The sequence below is a fragment of the Eubalaena glacialis genome, chromosome 15, assembly GCF_028564815.1.
Source record: "Eubalaena glacialis isolate mEubGla1 chromosome 15, mEubGla1.1.hap2.+ XY, whole genome shotgun sequence".
Classification (NCBI taxonomy): domain Eukaryota; kingdom Metazoa; phylum Chordata; class Mammalia; order Artiodactyla; family Balaenidae; genus Eubalaena; species Eubalaena glacialis.
In genome coordinates, this window is record NC_083730.1 from 87,825,807 (window position 1) to 87,841,775 (window position 15,969).

General features: G+C 59.4%; 1 protein-coding gene across 3 annotated transcripts; it reads left to right on the forward strand.

Moving 5' to 3' along the window:
- The first annotated feature begins 579 nt into the window (after positions 1 to 579).
- On the forward strand, positions 580 to 14,908 carry RFLNA (refilin A). Of its 3 annotated transcripts, XR_009697370.1 has the most exons (4): positions 580 to 916; positions 11,739 to 11,848; positions 13,265 to 14,037; positions 14,257 to 14,908. XR_009697370.1 is itself a non-coding variant. In XM_061169849.1 (3 exons), the coding sequence occupies exons 1-3, from the start codon at positions 710 to 712 to the stop codon at positions 13,596 to 13,598; spliced, it is 651 nt and encodes a 216-aa protein (XP_061025832.1). In that variant the 5' UTR covers positions 580 to 709; the 3' UTR covers positions 13,599 to 14,908. The 3 variants fall into 3 exon arrangements, 2 of the variants coding, with proteins under 2 accessions (XP_061025832.1, XP_061025833.1); XM_061169849.1 differs by having other exon boundaries at positions 13,265 to 14,908; XM_061169850.1 differs by lacking the exon at positions 580 to 916 and adding an exon at positions 2,682 to 2,703 and having other exon boundaries at positions 13,265 to 14,908.
- Positions 14,909 to 15,969: the final 1,061 nt, after the last annotated feature.

A 15,969-nucleotide genomic window follows, 5' to 3' on the forward strand; every position in this document is an offset into this window, starting at 1 on the left:
TTCAGTGAGCTGGAGAAACCTCGAAAGGTCACCTCAGACATTACTACTCCTACTACTGTTACTTGGGATGACTTGGGGGCCCCACGAGTCACCCCTTGGTGCCGCCGCTGGGGTGTTTATTCCGGAGGATTGCCGGGCTGTGCAGTCGCCCCGGGCGCGGGCTGGGGGGGTGGAGACGGGGCGCCAGACGGGGCGGTTGCCCACCGCGGAGGAGGCCGGGGGCGGGGTGGGCCGGGAGGAGGCGCGGGGAGGAGGGAGGAGGAGGCGCCTAGAAAAGGAGGCGCGGCCGGGAAGGTGCGGAGACGGCCCAGCGGCGGCGTGCGCCTCGGGCTGGGCCGGGCGGCGGGCGGCGGAGCGCGAAGGCGAGGCCGGGCCCGGCGTGGCTGGAGCGCGGCCAGCGGCGGCGGGCGGGCGGGCGGCAGGCCCGGCGTGGCAGCGCGGAGGGGCAGCCGCCCCGAGCGCACGGAGCCGGGCGCCCGACCGCCGGCCCCTCCTGGGCGCGGCGCGCGCGCGCGGCCCGGCCGGCCGGGGAACCGGAGACTCGGGCGGGGGGGTGCGGGTGGGCGCCGGGCCCGACGCACCGCCTCTCGGCTCTGCCCGCAGGTCCCCGGGGCGCAGCCCTCGCCCCGCCGCCGCCCGCCCCGGGCCCCGGAGCGCGGTGGAGGAGCCCCCCGAGGAGCCGGGGGCCCGCGCCCGGCGCCCCCCAGACATGGTGGGCCACCTGCATCTGCAGGGCATGGAGGAGAGCCTCAAGGAGAAGAGCCGGGAGGGCTTGCTGGACAGCCCTGACTCCGGGCTGCCCCCCAGCCCCAGTCCCAGCCCGCCCTTCTACTCCCTGGCGCCTGGCATCCTCGACGCCCGCGCGGGGGGCTCTGGCGCCTCCTCGGAGGCCCCCGGACCCGGCGAGGCCAAAGCGGTAAGCACGCGGCTTCGCGCAGAAACCGGGGACAGAGCCAGCCCCCCGGATGGGGTACTTCAGGAGCCGCGACTGGGTTCCCCCCGCCATCCCCCCAGCCAAGAAGGTGGCCTAGTGACAGCCACGCTCCGCAGGTGGGGATCAGGGCGCGTAGGTGGGGATGGTCCAGCCTGACCCCTGCAGCCCTCTCCCTGGCTGTGGGCCTAAGGAGTGATCGTCTGTCTTGCTGTCAGCAGTAAAAGAGCAGGGGTTAAGGACTGTCCGAAATTCTCCAAGAGGTTGGCTTCAGGCTAGGTGAGTTGGAACCCCTGGCCGAAGCAGTGGACCCAGGTTCCCTGTTTACTGTTCCCCCTGTGCTGCCAACGTGAAAGACTTTTTTTTTTTTTTAACCAAATGCAGACAGGAGCCCTTCCTTCCCGGGATGTTGAGGGATGTTGACGTGGAGCTGAGGCGGTGCCTGGGGAAGGCTGGAACCCCAGGTCAGGAGACGCAAGAGTTTTACCTCTTGCCAAACTTAGTGGGGCCTTCAGGTGGACTCCGGGGGTCACCCAGCTTGGTGGCTGGGCTGAGACTGGGTTCCCCGCACCCCTTCCCCGGCAGGCGGGAGCCAAACGGGCGGGATCGGGCGCCTTTCGACTTGAGGAAATGACAAGTTGAGATCCGGAGGCTGCTAACAATCCCACTGGCATTTCCCCGTTCTTGCGGCTCTCTGCACGCCTTCACATTGTTTCTGCTGGGTGTCCTAGCACGACTCCAGCCCGGCGCCGCTTTCCTGGGGCCCGGCAATGCCCACCTGGTACCTCACAGGGCAGTAAATGCTTCCCCCTAGTTGGAAATCCTCCCAGGAGCAGAAAGGAATGGTTCCCCTGCCTCCAGGCCTATTGACGGGAATGTCACTGGTGTCTCCCTTGCTCCTTGGTCCAGTGGGTCCCAAAGTTGAGTGGGCACGGGAATCTCTCAGAGACTTTTTTTTAAAGTATTTATTTATTTGGCTGCACCAAGTCTTAGTTTCATCATGCGGACTCTTAGTTGCGGCATCTGGGATCTAGTTTCCCGACCAGGGATCGAACCCAGGCCCCCTGCATTGGGAACGTGGAGTCTTAACCACTGGACCACCAGGGAAATCCCTCTCTTGGAGATCTTTAAAGAATACTCACACCCACCTCATACCTCCAGACAGTCTCATTTGATTGGTAGAGGCTGCGACCTGGACATCAGGATTTTTAAAACCTCCCCAGGTGATCCTCATGTGCAGCAAAGTTTGGGAACCGCTGGCTTAGACCAAAATCATGCGTTGAATTTGAACTTTGGTCCCTCTTCTGGGGGCTGGGGGTAAGAGAGGCGTTCTGGACTTCCAGGGATTGATAGATGTGACCCAGGCTGTTGGCAGTGAAATTGATCCCACTGTCTGAACGCACCAGCTTTCCTGCAAGAGTGTCTCAGACTTGGCACAGTTGAATGGAAGGGGGTGGTATTTGGGCTGTTGCGTTGGGAATAAATCCCTGTGTTGTCCTACACAATGGGGCTTGGAGAAAAGGGACAGGGAACCAGCCTTCCCCTTTATTCTTTGGATGACCCGGAATCCCCCTTTTGAAGGTTTTCTGGATGCTTTTCCTGCCGGCCAGGCCAGCCAGGGGCAGCCATAAGAACAGTGTGCCTGGCTTACTTGTCTTGGCTGTCCTAGTTGATTTTATTTTTCCCCCCTCCTTGCTAACTAGATGCCAGGTATGGAACTCTGATCTTTTTGATTTGGCTTGAAGGCAAGACCTGGGGCTGTTTCCGCACAGGTAATGATATCTGCATTTAGATAGCCTTCCCAGGTGCTAGGAACTGTCCTAAACTCTTTACTTGCATCAACTCATTTCATTTTCACAGTAGTCCCAAGAAGTATGTAGGTGCTCTTATTACACCCATTTTCCGGAGAGGGAAGCTGAGGCACAGAGGTTAGCGATTTGCCTAAGCTGATAAGTGGCGGTGCTGGATTAGAACCCAGGGAATTGGGCTCTGGTGTCTCTACCCTTGAACCTTGCATTATCCTACCTTTCACTGTGCAGCTAATTAACTACCTGTGTTTTGTTGTTGTTGTTTTGTTTTGTTTTTTTTTAAAAAAAACAGAGAGGAAATGGTTGTCACAGGGAAGCCTCTTCTCAGCCCTGGGGCCTGCAGCTGGGGCCCCGAGCACCTAAGTTATTGCCACACAGGCCGCCTCCACCCCCCGCCCCCCGCAGGTTAACTCCTGTTAAACGTTGCTAATCTGGTGTTTAACAAAACCCTGCTTGCGGGCGACTCACTGACAATGCTTTCCAGGCGCAGATGTAGGCAAAATATCGGCTGCCGATCTTGCACAAAGGGACAGAAACCTCTCCTGTGTCTTGGAGTTGATGGTTTCAAATGCCCGAGAAGAGGCTGGCTGCAAGCAGGGCCAGGTTTGCTCTGGCACCCCCTTAATGGCACCTCTCAGACCATGTGGGCCTGGGGTTCAGCCTGGGGTAGGCATCTTTGTTCTGATACCCAGTTTCCAGCACTGCCTTCCTGGTCAGCACTGGTGGCACACACCCCAGCCAGGGGGATGAGCTGCGCTGCAGTTCCGTCCCCACCCCCCTGGCCACTGAGGTCTTCACGAGCTTGTCACCGTATTTATTATGCTGGAAGCGCATGTTAAATTTGCTCACCCTCTAGAAAGAGGTTCCATTTCCCCCCACTTTGTTTTAATAAGCTGGACTTAACTTCTGGACAGTACCCCGTGGATGTAGGGTAACTGGCTGGCTGCGACATTGCCCCACAAGATGTAAATGGCACTGGGGAGCAGGCTGGGTATGAATGAATCCCTCAACCCCACCCTAACTTGATCATAGTTTTTTTTCTGGCCCACTCTGTGGACCAACGATGGTACCATTCCTGGTAATTCCCAAACCAAAGGAAGATCTAGGAATCGGTCATTCGTCCCACCGGTACTTACTGAGCACCTGCTGTATGCCATGTGCTGTTTTGGGCCGTGGGTGACATAGTGGTGAACAAGATGTTCAAGGTCCCTGCCCTCGTGGAACTGGCATTCTAGTGGGAGAGACAGTCACCAACTTAAACATGTGATAGAACACCAGGTGGATTGTTCAGTGCCCTTAAGACAAAGAGCTGGGTTCGGGTAGAGCTCCTTTAGACTGGATGGTCAGGGAAGTGACATTTAATGGAAACCGGAAAACATGAGAGAGTGGCCTTTATGGTCATAGGGCTGAAATGTGCGTCAGTCCAAGGGAATGGCAAGTGCAAAGGTCCTGAGGCGTGGTTGAGTTGCAGCTGTGAGGCTGGTGGAGGGCAGTGCAAGGGACTTGCAGGCTAAGCTGAGGCCAGAAAGTAAAATTCCATTTGGTCTTTCCAAAATGTACTTGTGACTGTTTTATTTTTATTTTTTAAAAAGGCCTCATGAGCTCCCAGACCCTCCAAATTAGAAACCCAAATCAGAGACTTGACTGAGAAGTGCCTGTGCGGAACAGGCTCTGTGGGGGGCTTGTCTCCCTGCACTGGGGCCCTGGTCGCCTGCAGGACACCGGGACAGCCAAGGCCGCCTGCTGGGCCAGCCAGGGTTTGCCTGTCAGCTGCATTCATCCCACAAATATTTAAGCCAGGCCTGGCTAGGGATACAGCTGTGAACAGGACAGCCACTGTCTGTGTCACCTTTGAGCTCTCGGGGCCTGGACCTCCAGCTCCAGATTGAGGGAACACCCCATGTCCTTCCTGCCCCCCTCCCCGTCCTGCCTGGCGGAGCTGTGGGACTTGGGGGGGGGGGCATCATGGGGAGAGGTCGTGCCGCCAGGAAGGATGAGTGAGTGTGTGTGGCAGACACCCATCTCCCCAGGTTAACATGGCCAGTTCAGGGAACTAGCCCTGTCCCCTCTTACCACCCTCAGGGAGAGCACAGATGGCATTTGGGATCGCAAGTCATCTTCTCTGGGGTGCACCTTTGAGGGAACAGCCACCACTGGGGTGGGTGAGATGAGGACAGATCACCCATCTGTGGCAGATGAGGGGCTCGGCCCTCCATGGAGTGGTGACTGGAGGTGACAATCTGAGCTGTTACCCCCTCAGATGTGGATATGGGTTCTCTAGAAACCAGTGGCCTGGGCCCCATCGTGCGTTGCCCCGTCACCCCCATCTGATCTCCTGGGGTTTGTTTACACATCGAGTGTATGTCCGAGTGGCACACTGGGGAATTTCCCTAAGGACGAGGTGCTGGTTCCCCGGACCCAGATTCTGAGGGAAGCCCTTGGGGCCGGATCCAGGTAGAATTGGTGGTGGGGAGTGGGTTGTCTTTGCCCATCCTCGAAAATTTCCCGGGGCTGCCCAGCTCTTGGAAATCTTTGTCACTGCCAACTCTTAGGATCTTGGCTGTCACCACTCCTGCCCCCAACCCAGGACACTTGGATTTTCTCATTTCTCTGTTTCTGGTCTATGATGGTGAAACCAAGGATGAGGGCAGAGAGGGAAGGGAGTTAGGAATTTAGGGAGTTAGTGCCCAGGATTAGGAAGGATGGAAGCACAGATGGATGGACAAATGGATGGATGGATGGATGGATGGATGGATGGATGGATGGGTGGATGGATGGATGGGCAGATGGAAGGATGGACAGATGAACACATGCGTGGACAGAAGGATGGATGGGTGGATGGATGGACAAATGGATGGGTGAATGGACAGATGGATGGATAAATGGACCGATGGATGAATGGATGGATGGATGGACACACAGATGGATGGATGAATGGATGGATGGATGGGTAAATGGACACACAGATGGATGGATGGATGAATGGATGGATGGACAGGCAAGTGGATGGACGGATGAAGAGAAAAATGGATGGACGGGTGGATGGACAGATGGACTGAGGAGACAGGGGTCAGCCCCCATGGCCCCCTTGCAGGCTCACAGGTGTGTCCCTGACCAGCGAAGGTGCCTGTGAGCAAGCTCAGGTCAAGAGAACCAGGTGTGTCAGGCCACGGAGGGAGAAGCCTGTTTGCTGAAAGGAAGGCCGTGAGGAGCCAGAAACCCTGGCGCCTCCTTTCAGCCCCCCTCCACTTCATCCTGGATAAAGTGGCCTCCAGCGGAAATTGAGCAACGTCTCTGACAGCCTTGCGTCTCTGTGAAAGGCTCATCTGAGTGAGAAGTTCTACCTGTAGCTTTAGTGTGCAAAGAAGACAAATAGGCCCATGCCCTGCCAGGTGCTCTGGGGGCGAGGGAGCAAGCAGGAGCCACCTTCCTGGGAAAATGCCACTAGGCGGGGACTGACAGGGACTCTCCTTGGGGTGGGCGTGGTCTGTCCTTTGTGCCCTTGGGACTCCTGGCCTCCCTGCTGTGGGGTGGGGGAAACAGATATGGTACAAAGAGGCCTGAAGTCTGAGATCCAGGTGTCAACAGGGCCATATTCCCTCCAAGGCTCTAGGGAAGAATCCATCCCTTGTGTCTGTCCCAACTTCTGGTGGTGGCCGGCCATCCTCGGCGTGCCTTACCTTGGAGATGCACCCCTCCATCTCTCCCTCCGTCCCCCCATGGCCTTCTTTCCTCTGTGTGTCCCGTGTCCAAAGTTCCCTCTTTTTATAAGGACACCAGCCATGTTGAATTAGGGCCCGCCCCCATCCAGTGGGACCGCATCTTAACTTGATCACATGTACAAAGACCCTGTTTCCAAAGAGGGTCACATTCACAGGTCCTGGGGACTAGGACGTGAACGTATCTTTGTGGAGGCCGCAAACCAACCCACCACCATCCTGCTGGCTTGGGTCCATCGGGCACCCAAGGGCATCCTGGGGAGCAGGCCCGTCCCTGAGCCCTGCCTCCGACCTGTGATGTATGGGTTTGCTCAGTTTCACTGCTCTGAGTGCCAGACCCTGCGCCTGCGCTTTTTGGGGTCTCCGGGGCTCCCCGACCCTGGCCCACTCGCTGTCTCTGTTGTGCCGTGTTGTGCAACGAGCCTTTTGGAGCCCTTCCCCTCACCCCAGGATTTGCCACCAATGCCCAAGGCCTTTCATAAAAAGGATGAGAATTCTTGGGGCTTAAATGTCCCTCCTTGGATCACTTTCCTCATGGGTGCAGGTCAGCGTCCACCTTAGCCCAGCATGGGAGCTTTTGGTCTCAAATCCCAAAACATGCCGAAGATAATCAGTTTAATTCCAATCGCGATAGAAGCCATCCCCTGCCAGTGAAGTCAGTGGCCTGAGAAAGGCTGTTTCGGCCCTTACAAAGGTTCCCTGTGGCTTTGGTGAGGATGCCCCTCTCCCATGTCAGTGTGGGGTCTCCTCGGACCCTTCCTCCTGCCACTTACCCTCCACTGACGGGGGCTTGATACTCCCTAAGCGGAAGGTTTTGTGGGTCACACGTGGCTTCAGCCACGTCCCGTGCGGTGGCAGGTGGGCGACCGCCGTGCGTCACACCGCTGCGCCATCCCTACCTGTCACTGCCAGCCAGGCCCGGACCCCCGGTGGGGCTGGGCTGTCACCGCGCGGCACGGAGCTCTCACGACAGAGCACTTACCTTTCTTTGCCGTCCTGTGGGCCATGCCCTGCACCGCAGCCAGGAAGGGGGAGCTCCCCGACGCCGGGGTGTATTTTTACTTCCAGGCGTGGACTCTGTATCCTCGCCCGGCGGCTCCAGGGAAGACGCATGAATCACTGGGTGAGGCGGGTGGGGCGTGGTAGGCGGGGGGCAGGCCACTGTTCTCTGGGTCCCACTCTCTCAGAAGCCCTCCCTGGTCCCTACACACACCCCCTGCCTGCCCAGGAGACCAGGGAGCCAGACCAGCCCCCTCCCCAGGCTAGCACAGGGCTCTCCCGGTCCCTAGAAGGAGCTGGGGGCTGGAGGCTGGCCCAGCTGTGTCGCCATCCCAGGGTGGGCGTGTGTGGTGTCTGGGAGTCCGGGGTCCGGCCTTCAGCTCTCAGCTCCCCTGTGCCTTCCCCTGCCCCTGCAGCCCAGGGCTGCGAGGGGCCCCGAGGACACCGGCCAGCTTGCGCCCGGGCATCAGCCTCATTGTACAGACGAGCAAACTGAGGCACAGTGAGCGGGTGGCTGGCAGAGGTGGGTTTCTCGACGGGTCCTCTTCAGAGGGAAGCAAGCACCAGGGCCTTTGGGGAAGCGAGCTGGGATGTGGCTGCCCCAGGGTTGGGGGGCGGTGAGGGGAGCAGGGTGCCTGGGAGCTTTCTTTGCTCCAGGTGGCCCAGGTCACGCCATCAGGTGCAGCGGCAGCAGCAGGGGGTCCCCTGGGCGCTGGAGCCCAAGCCCCGTCCCCAGCCCGCCCCCCACGCTGGAGGCTCCGATGGGAATGTGAGTCCAGCGTGGCTGGAGGGCCGCCCTTGCAGGGCCAGCGGTGTGCCTTCCTGGCCGGCTCCCGGGGCTGGCTGGGCTCCGCGCGCAGCGCTGCCATGTTGATGTTAAAACACCGCTGCAGCCGCAAGACTCGGCTCTGAGCTTCCGGAGCCCGGCGGCTGCGGGACGGCCGGAACTGCCTCTGGTCCCTGGAGCCCTGCGGGGGCAGCCTCAGGCCTTGGCGGCGACTGCCTGAGCTCTCTCGTCGCCCCCGGGGCCCCTGGATGCCAGCCTGCATCTGGATTTTCAGAGGCTTCCTCTCTCTCTCGTATTGTGTTCCCAGGTGGGGCAGATTTTAGCTGTTTTTCCACCAGGGCCCTTTGGAAAACGGTGCCCAGAGCTCCAGCTTCCTGGCCTAGTCTGTGAAGTCAGCCTTGTCCCCTCTGCTGGCAGCCAGTGTGGGGAGCGAGATCCGGCCAGAATGGGGCCCCAAATGTGCCCTTGGGCCGCGCCAGGAGGTTCAGGTGGACCCGAGAGGGATGGTGGTACCCAGCTCTGCACCGAAGGCTTTTCCTCCCAAGGAAGTCCTCCCTGCTCATGAGCTTGGGAATTGTTCTTTCTTGGGGGTGGGGGTGGGGGTGGGGGGATGGAGACCAGTAGCAGGCTGCCCCTCCCTCCCTCCAGCCCTTCCACCTAGAGACACCTCCCCAAACCTTAGCACCCATGTCCATAGCCCCTCACACGCCTGCCTCATCCTCTGTCCCCTTCAGTGTCCACAGGAAGAGCCCTGGGAGGCACTGTGCCTCATCCGACTCACACAGGGCCTGGTGCACAGTAGGAGTTTGGCGCACAGTAGGTGCTCGGCGCACAGTAGGTGCTCGGCGCACAGTAGGTGCTCAGCAAACCCCTGCACACATTTGGGAAAGTGCCATACTTCACACTTCAGATAGTCTTGCGGGGAGAGAGTCTGATTTTTATGAGCATCAAGTCATGGAGTTTCACAGCTGAGGCCAGTGCTGATTTCACAGAGCCACAGAGGATGCCAGAAGTGCCTACATCTTGTTACTGTTTTATTTTATTTTTTTAACTTATTTTTTTTTTAATTTTTGGCCACGCCGCATGGCTTGTAGGATCTTAGTTCCCCAACCAGGGATTGAACTCGGGCCATGGCAGTGAAAGTGTGGCGTCCTAACCGCTGGACCGCCTGGGAATTCCCATCACTATTTTATTTTTTAATTTAAAGCTCCTGAATGATGTGCATTTGCTTCTGAAAGGTAGGAGCAGGGTTGTCTCAAGGTTAAAAAGGGTGTGGATTGTACCTCTCTCTCCTGAGAGGACCGCCCCCCCCCCCAGCACCACCCCTCGAGCCTTTGTGAAAAGCACTCAGAATACAAGCCTTTTCTCCGTAGGCTTGTATTCTGAGACTTTTATACAAGACTTTTATGTGGCGCTTGCTCCGTGCTGGGCACTGTCCCACACATTCACACACTTTGAATCATTGTCCTGACTGCAGCCTGGGAGGCGGGTGCTCCTGTTGCCCCGCTTTGGGGACCAGGAGGCTGCAGCCCCGAGAGGGGAGTTGTTTGCTGGGTCACATGGTGTATTAGCTTCCTGTCGCTGCTCTAACAAATGACCCCACGCCTAGTGGCTTAAAACAACACAGATTTAATATCTTACAGTTCCAAAGGTTAGAAATCTAAAACAGCTTTCACGGGGTAAAAGCAAGGATTTTGGCAAAGCATCCTCTCTGGATGCTCTAGGGGAGAATTCTCGCCTTTCCCACCTTCTAGAGGCTGCCCACAGTCCTTGGCTCCTGGCCCCGTCCATCCTTAAGGCAGCAGCATAATGTCCTCAATTTCTTTCTGACTCTGGCCGCCCTGCCTCCCTCTTTCACTTATAAGGACCCTTGTGAAGACATTGGGGGCCCACTGGATACTCCAGGACAGCCTCCCCATGTCAAGATCCTTAACCACATGTGCAAAGTCCCTTTTGCCCTGTAAGGTCACACATTCCCAGGTTCTGGGGATTAGGAGGTGCACATTTTGAGGGCCATTATTCTACCTGCCATGCCCAGCAAGGGAGAGATGGGACAGCTTGATGACAGCTGCTGGGGGCCTATGGAGAACCCCCTCTTTCTCCAAGTCTTAGATCTTTTCTTCCTGTGGTCCTTCCTCGGCCCCTGTTCCGGGGACGCTGTGATCAGCTGAGGAGGGGGCTGCGGTGACCACGTCCATAGGCTGATAGCAGATTTGAAGACAGGTGTGGGCCTGGCCCAAGGGCTCACAGGACGGTGGGGAGAGGTGGAAGGGGAGCAGGGCGCTGCTTTGCACGTGTGAGGTCCTGCCTTTGGACAGTATGGGGTCTGCGAGGTGCCAGGCCCTGGGGCCAGAGAGGTCATCAGGTCCTGAATCTTAAGGAGCTCACGGTCTGGGGGTGACACACAAAGGGGTCGCAGCAATGGAGACCAGCAGGTGGGAGCTCCAGGAACCCCTCAGAGGATGTTGGGGAAGACAAGGGAGCTGATGCCTGAGTTGTCACCCTGGACGGACCAAGTGAGAAGGAAAGGGAAGGATGTTCCTAGTACAGGGAACAGCATAAGCCAAGGCACAGAGGCAGCCTGGGCCGTGGCCAAGGCGAGTGAAAGATATATGGGCAGAGGCCTGTGTGGGAAGCGCCCTGATCCTGTGTGTGAGGTCAAGCTTGCTCTGAGCAGGAGGTGACAGGACAGGTCTTGGGGCTGCAGCGCCCGTCCCGTGGGCCTGAGAGGCAGCCGGGGAACATGGGTGAGGGCGCAGACTCTGGAGCCAGACCGCCAGGGTTCCAACCCCAGCTCTGCCTCTTCCTAGCTGTGTGGCCTCAGGCAAGTTACTTAGCCACTCTGGGCCTCAGTTTCAGCATCTATAAAATGGGGATGCTAGTAACAGCTCCCTCCCATGATCGAATGTATGGATACATGGAGTGCTCAGAGCAACGACTGGTGCGGTTAGCGCTCAAAAAGCATAGCTGCTGTGATCTCTCCTCATCCAGGTGAGGACAAGGAAAGCCTTGTGAAGGAGTGGAATGAGGGGCCCACAGCCATGCACCAAGAAGGGCCGGGAACTCTTTCCTCGATGAGCACGGTTTTCAGTCCCTCGCAGAGCTCCGACCTGCCGTGTCACCCAGGGGCGCAGCTTGCGAGGCTTAGGCTCAGGGGCTCCCTGAGAGGGGTCCCAGTTCTACAGGGCTCTGAGCCTGGCTCCTGGGGCTCGGGTGGGCTGGGTGTTGTAGAAAGAGGCCGTTACCACGTCCCCTTATTGAGATGCCCAGGAACTGAGGGGCAGGCTGGTAGCTGGGTGGGGAGCCGTGGGCATCAGAGCGCTTGGATTCCACAGAGGGACGCTGGGATGGGCTTCCCGATGGACCCCGCAAAGCAGGCTTCCAGAAAACCAGGACTGGAGTGGTGTGGGGCAACCCTTGTGCCCGGCGGGGAGCTGAGGTTGCAGTGCCAAAGGGCTGCTCACGTGACCCTGTGTCCCTGGCTCTCCCCACAGCCCCTCCCCCTCCCCCCGAGCACCCCGGCGCGCGAGATGAGGCCCCGGATGCTGCCCGTGTTCTTTGGGGAGAGCATTGAGGTGAACCCAGAACCCACGCCCGAGATCCGGTGAGTGGGGCAGCGGGGCCGGGTGGGGCGGGGCGGCCAGGCTGGGGCGCTCAGCAGGCTCCCCTCCCTCTAGGCAGCCCCTCCGCGTGCTGCTTCCCGAGGAGGCATGGCCATGATTTGAAGAGACTCTGTCCCCAGGTGGCCTTCCCTGCCACCTCCCCAGCCCGTCCCGGGCCCACATGCGACCATTTCCACACTGACCTTCACCCCGAACCTGGCTGGGTTTTATTTTGAATTTACCCCTTTATCCCCCGGGGAGCCATTGCCCTGAATGTGTATTAGGTGCCCTCCCACGCGTAGGACATCTCAGGTGGCACCTGCACTTCTGAGTTAAGGCCACCCCACCAGGAGCTTTCCCCCAGCCATCTGCCCTCCTCGGAGGGCTTCTGGGGATCGGGCTTCCAGAAGGTGGAGTCTAGGGTCCGTGGGTCTCACCCGCGTATCCCTGGGACGCTCAGGATGGATTTGTCCACGTCGCCCCGGCCTGCCCAGGGGTGTGGGACCCACTACCTCCTGCTCCACCTCTGGATAGGGTCCCAGGAGACAAACAGGTCCCCTTTAAAGGTTTTTCTCCCCAAAGAGCTCTCCTTTTTAGTTTTTATTACAGAGGCCCCAGCCAGGGTGGATGCGAGCTGCCTGGGCTCTTGGGACCCCTGCTTCCCTTCCCACGCGGATCACCTGTGGGGTGCAGCGGGGAGGGAGACAGGTGAAGTCCCCACGCCCCTCCCCGGAGCTTTTCCTTCCAGTGTGATGATCTGGGAGCAGAGCTGGGGGCACTGACCAGTTGGTCACTCATAAGGAGGGTCACTCACCTAGAGATGCTGAGGCTACTTGGGGGAAACTTATTTTGATAACATTTCAAACTTAAGGAAAGTTGCAGGAAGAGTACAGGGAACCCCCGTTAAACAGATTCATTGGCTCTTTCCACTTGGCCCCGTTGGCTAGAATATCTGTTCACTGTCTCGTTCTACATAAACGAAACTTTCTTCTGACCCGTTTGAGAGGATGTCAGTGACACCGTGACCTTGAACCTCTAAGTAACTCCGGCTGGTGTCCTTCCTCAGGAGAGGGACATCCTCTCACATAAGGACAGTGCACTTGCCGAAATCGGGCCAGCTAAAGCTGAAACACGACCACTGCCTGGTCCAGTTCCACCCACTGTCCCCAAATGTCCTTTTATGGCCTATTTTTATCCCAGTTCAGGATCCAGCCAGAGTCACAAGCGGCATTTAACTGTCCCGTCTCTCGAGTTTCCTCCAAGCCAGCTGGGTCCCTCAGCCCTCCCTTGCCCTTTTGACCTGGGCGTTTCGGAAGAGCCCAGGCCGTTCTGTGTTCGCACTGCCCCCCGACCACGCGGGACAGTGACCTGGCTGCCCCGTCCGGGGCTCACCCCCGTGCTCCCGCCCTCCCCCGCAGCTGCAATTCTGAGGTCAAGTACGCCTCAGAGAAGCACTTCCGGGACAAGGTCTTCTACGCGCCGGTGCCCACGGTCACGGCCTACAGCGAGACGATCGTGGCCGCGCCTAACTGCACTTGGCGCAGCTACCGCAGCCAGCTGACCCTGGAGCCGCGGCCGCGCGCCCTGCGCTTCCGGAGCACCACCATCATCTTCCCCAAGCGCGCCCGCAGCTCCTTCCGTACCACCCTGCACCTCAGCCTGGGCCGGCCCCGCCGCTGGTTCACGGCCAGCGTGCAGCTGCAGCTGTGCCCGCGCCCCGGGCCCGGCCTGCTGGGCCCCGCGCCGCTCTGACCGGCAGCCCGGCCCCCGCGGCGGCCGGAGGACGGGCTCCACGATCGGGAGGGACCCCGGGCTGTGTCTTGCCCGCGCCGCATCCTCTTTCTCAGCACCTACCCGGTGAGGCAGCGTGGGCCTGGCTTTCCCGAGGAGCACGAGGCGGGGGCAGGTGGGTAGGCAGTGCCCGCCCCGACGGCCTGGGAGAGAAGAAGGTGTGTGTCCCTGGCTGCCTTTGAAGCGGGGGACACCCCCGAACGCCGGCAGGACAGAGGCGTCCGTCCCAGCCTTGGCCGGGGGGGGCTGCCCACCAACCCCGGCTCCCAGGCCACGTGGGAGGGAAGAGGGGTGCCATCCAGACACCCGCCGCCCCTGGAGGGGGCTGTTTCCAGAGCAGACCTCTCAGATGTGTGCAGCTGGACGCCCAGAGCCATAGCCCAGCAACCTCTGGTGGACGGTGAGCCGGGAGGCTGGACGAAAGCCGGAAACGCTGCCAGGGCTGGTTGTGGGTTGTGTGTGGGGAGCGGCCTGGAGGAGCCCTGCCCGCGCTGTCCCAGTGCCCGTGCCCCAGTGCGGAGGATGGAGGGCGTAGCCCGTCTGCACCGAGGCCTTTGAGCTCTGTGTCTGGAGCCTCACCCGCAGGGCATCCTGCTAACCTCTGTCCTGACACCTTCAGGACCAGGACTCTGGACCATCAGAGCCCTCGAGCCAGGTGCCAAGGAGAGGCATCTAAGCCGATGGAAATGACCACCGCCACCTGCCCGAGGCTCCCGGCCAGCTGTCAGCTTTCAGAGATTCCGTGGGGTCCAGCTGCCCTCGCTCAGGCCTCCCGTTCCTACAGTGATGACGCTGCAGTGGCCAGTGCTGCAGGGTTCACCGCACACGTGCAAGGTCAGGGGAGGAAGACGGGAGACCCTTGTGCTGCCTGGGAAGAGCCAGGATACGTGGGTGCTGGGGCCACGGCCTGGGGCTGCCCGCCACCAACGCCCCAGAAGCCCCCAGCGTGGCCATGGAGATGCCTTCAGACCTGATTGGACCCAGCAGGTGGAGGCTGCCCGCCACTCCTCCGGCATCCCCCCAAGACGGGGCTTTAGCTCCCTCGCTGCGGGGAGGGGCGGCTCGGAGCTAACGTTCAGGAGAGGCGAAGTGACTGATATATTTTTATGTATCTACAGACTGTGCATGTTCTCGCCACAGAGATGCTTTCTGATTAACAAAGAAATAACTTAAGAATCGATTGATTATCTTAATAAAATGTGCAGATTCGAAGAGACTCCCTCTGGGTTTCTGAGACCCTCAGAGCCCACCGTGGGTGGTACTGGTCTTCATAGGCCCATGGTCCCTCCCCACTGCTCACAGGGGACAGGGAGACACTTGGAAGGCTCAGAGAGAGCCCTGTGCCCCTCACCCCATCCCTGTAGACAGCCTCAGAGTGCGCCAGCTCCACCCAGGAGCTAGGCAATAAATGCAGAGGCCCAGGGCCCACGCTGGGACTTGGGTCTGACTCCAGGAGGGTCCTGGGAATCTGCACGTTTGATGCTCCTGTGCTTTGCACTCCGCACGCCAGCCCTCGGCACCTGCAGACGCCCAAAGCCAGCTCTGTCCCCGGAGAAGGGCCCGGGCTGCCTCTGCAAAGCAGGTGGCCTCGGCCTTGTTACACCCTCCACGCATCTGGTCCACATCCTTGGAGGGGCCTCTGGGGCCCCAGACTGTGAGTGAGGAGGACATTCGGCAGCCTCGGGGCAGTGTCCTCGAGTGGGAGAGTGCGAGTGTCTTTGCAGGGGCTCCTGCCTCGATGGAGGATGATGTCTAACAGGGCGGGGCCAGGGTGAAAGCCAGGAGGGCAGGGCCAAGGGACAGGGTCATGTCACCGAGAGGAAGAACCTGGAGGCCTCGGCTGCTCAGTGCGGGCAAGCAGGGTGCAAACACAGCCTTGGGAACTCCGAGAGCGCAGCCTGTGTAGAGAGGGGCTTCTGTGCAGACACACGCTGGGGGTCGCATCGCTGGCACCAGGCAAGTTCAGCTGCATGAGTTTGCTTTCCAATCACAACCCTGATTTCCCCACTTGGAAAGAAAAATGGGTTGGGCTTCCTGACACGTGCAATTATGGTGCCAACGAACCCGGTGACCTTGGAGATGTCTCTGGGGTTGCCCTTCGAGAAACAACTTCTGAGGCGTGCAGTTAGCTGATGGCCTCTAACTAGAGCTTTGCAGCAGCTGCCAGGCTCCTCCCGGGCGCCCCGCCAATGGGAGCGCGGTGGGATGGGACCAGTTGACCGAGGCTCAGTCCCTGCCAGGTCCTGCTTCCTGTCCCTTTTGTCTTTCACCAGCATCACCCCTGATAGGCCTCGTACCCTCCTGACTCCATCTTAGCATCTCCCTGAGGACC

Bases quoted from the DNA above. Each gene is read 5' to 3' on its own strand.
- RFLNA (XM_061169849.1), top strand. From the start codon at position 710: ATGGTGGGCCACCTGCATCTGCAGGGCATGGAGGAGAGCCTCAAGGAG. The intron at 917-11,738 runs GTAAGCACGCGG...CTCTCCCCACAG, and splicing joins GACCCGGCGAGGCCAAAGCG to CCCCTCCCCCTCCCCCCGAG. The intron at 11,849-13,264 runs GTGAGTGGGGCA...CCTCCCCCGCAG, and splicing joins GAACCCACGCCCGAGATCCG to CTGCAATTCTGAGGTCAAGT.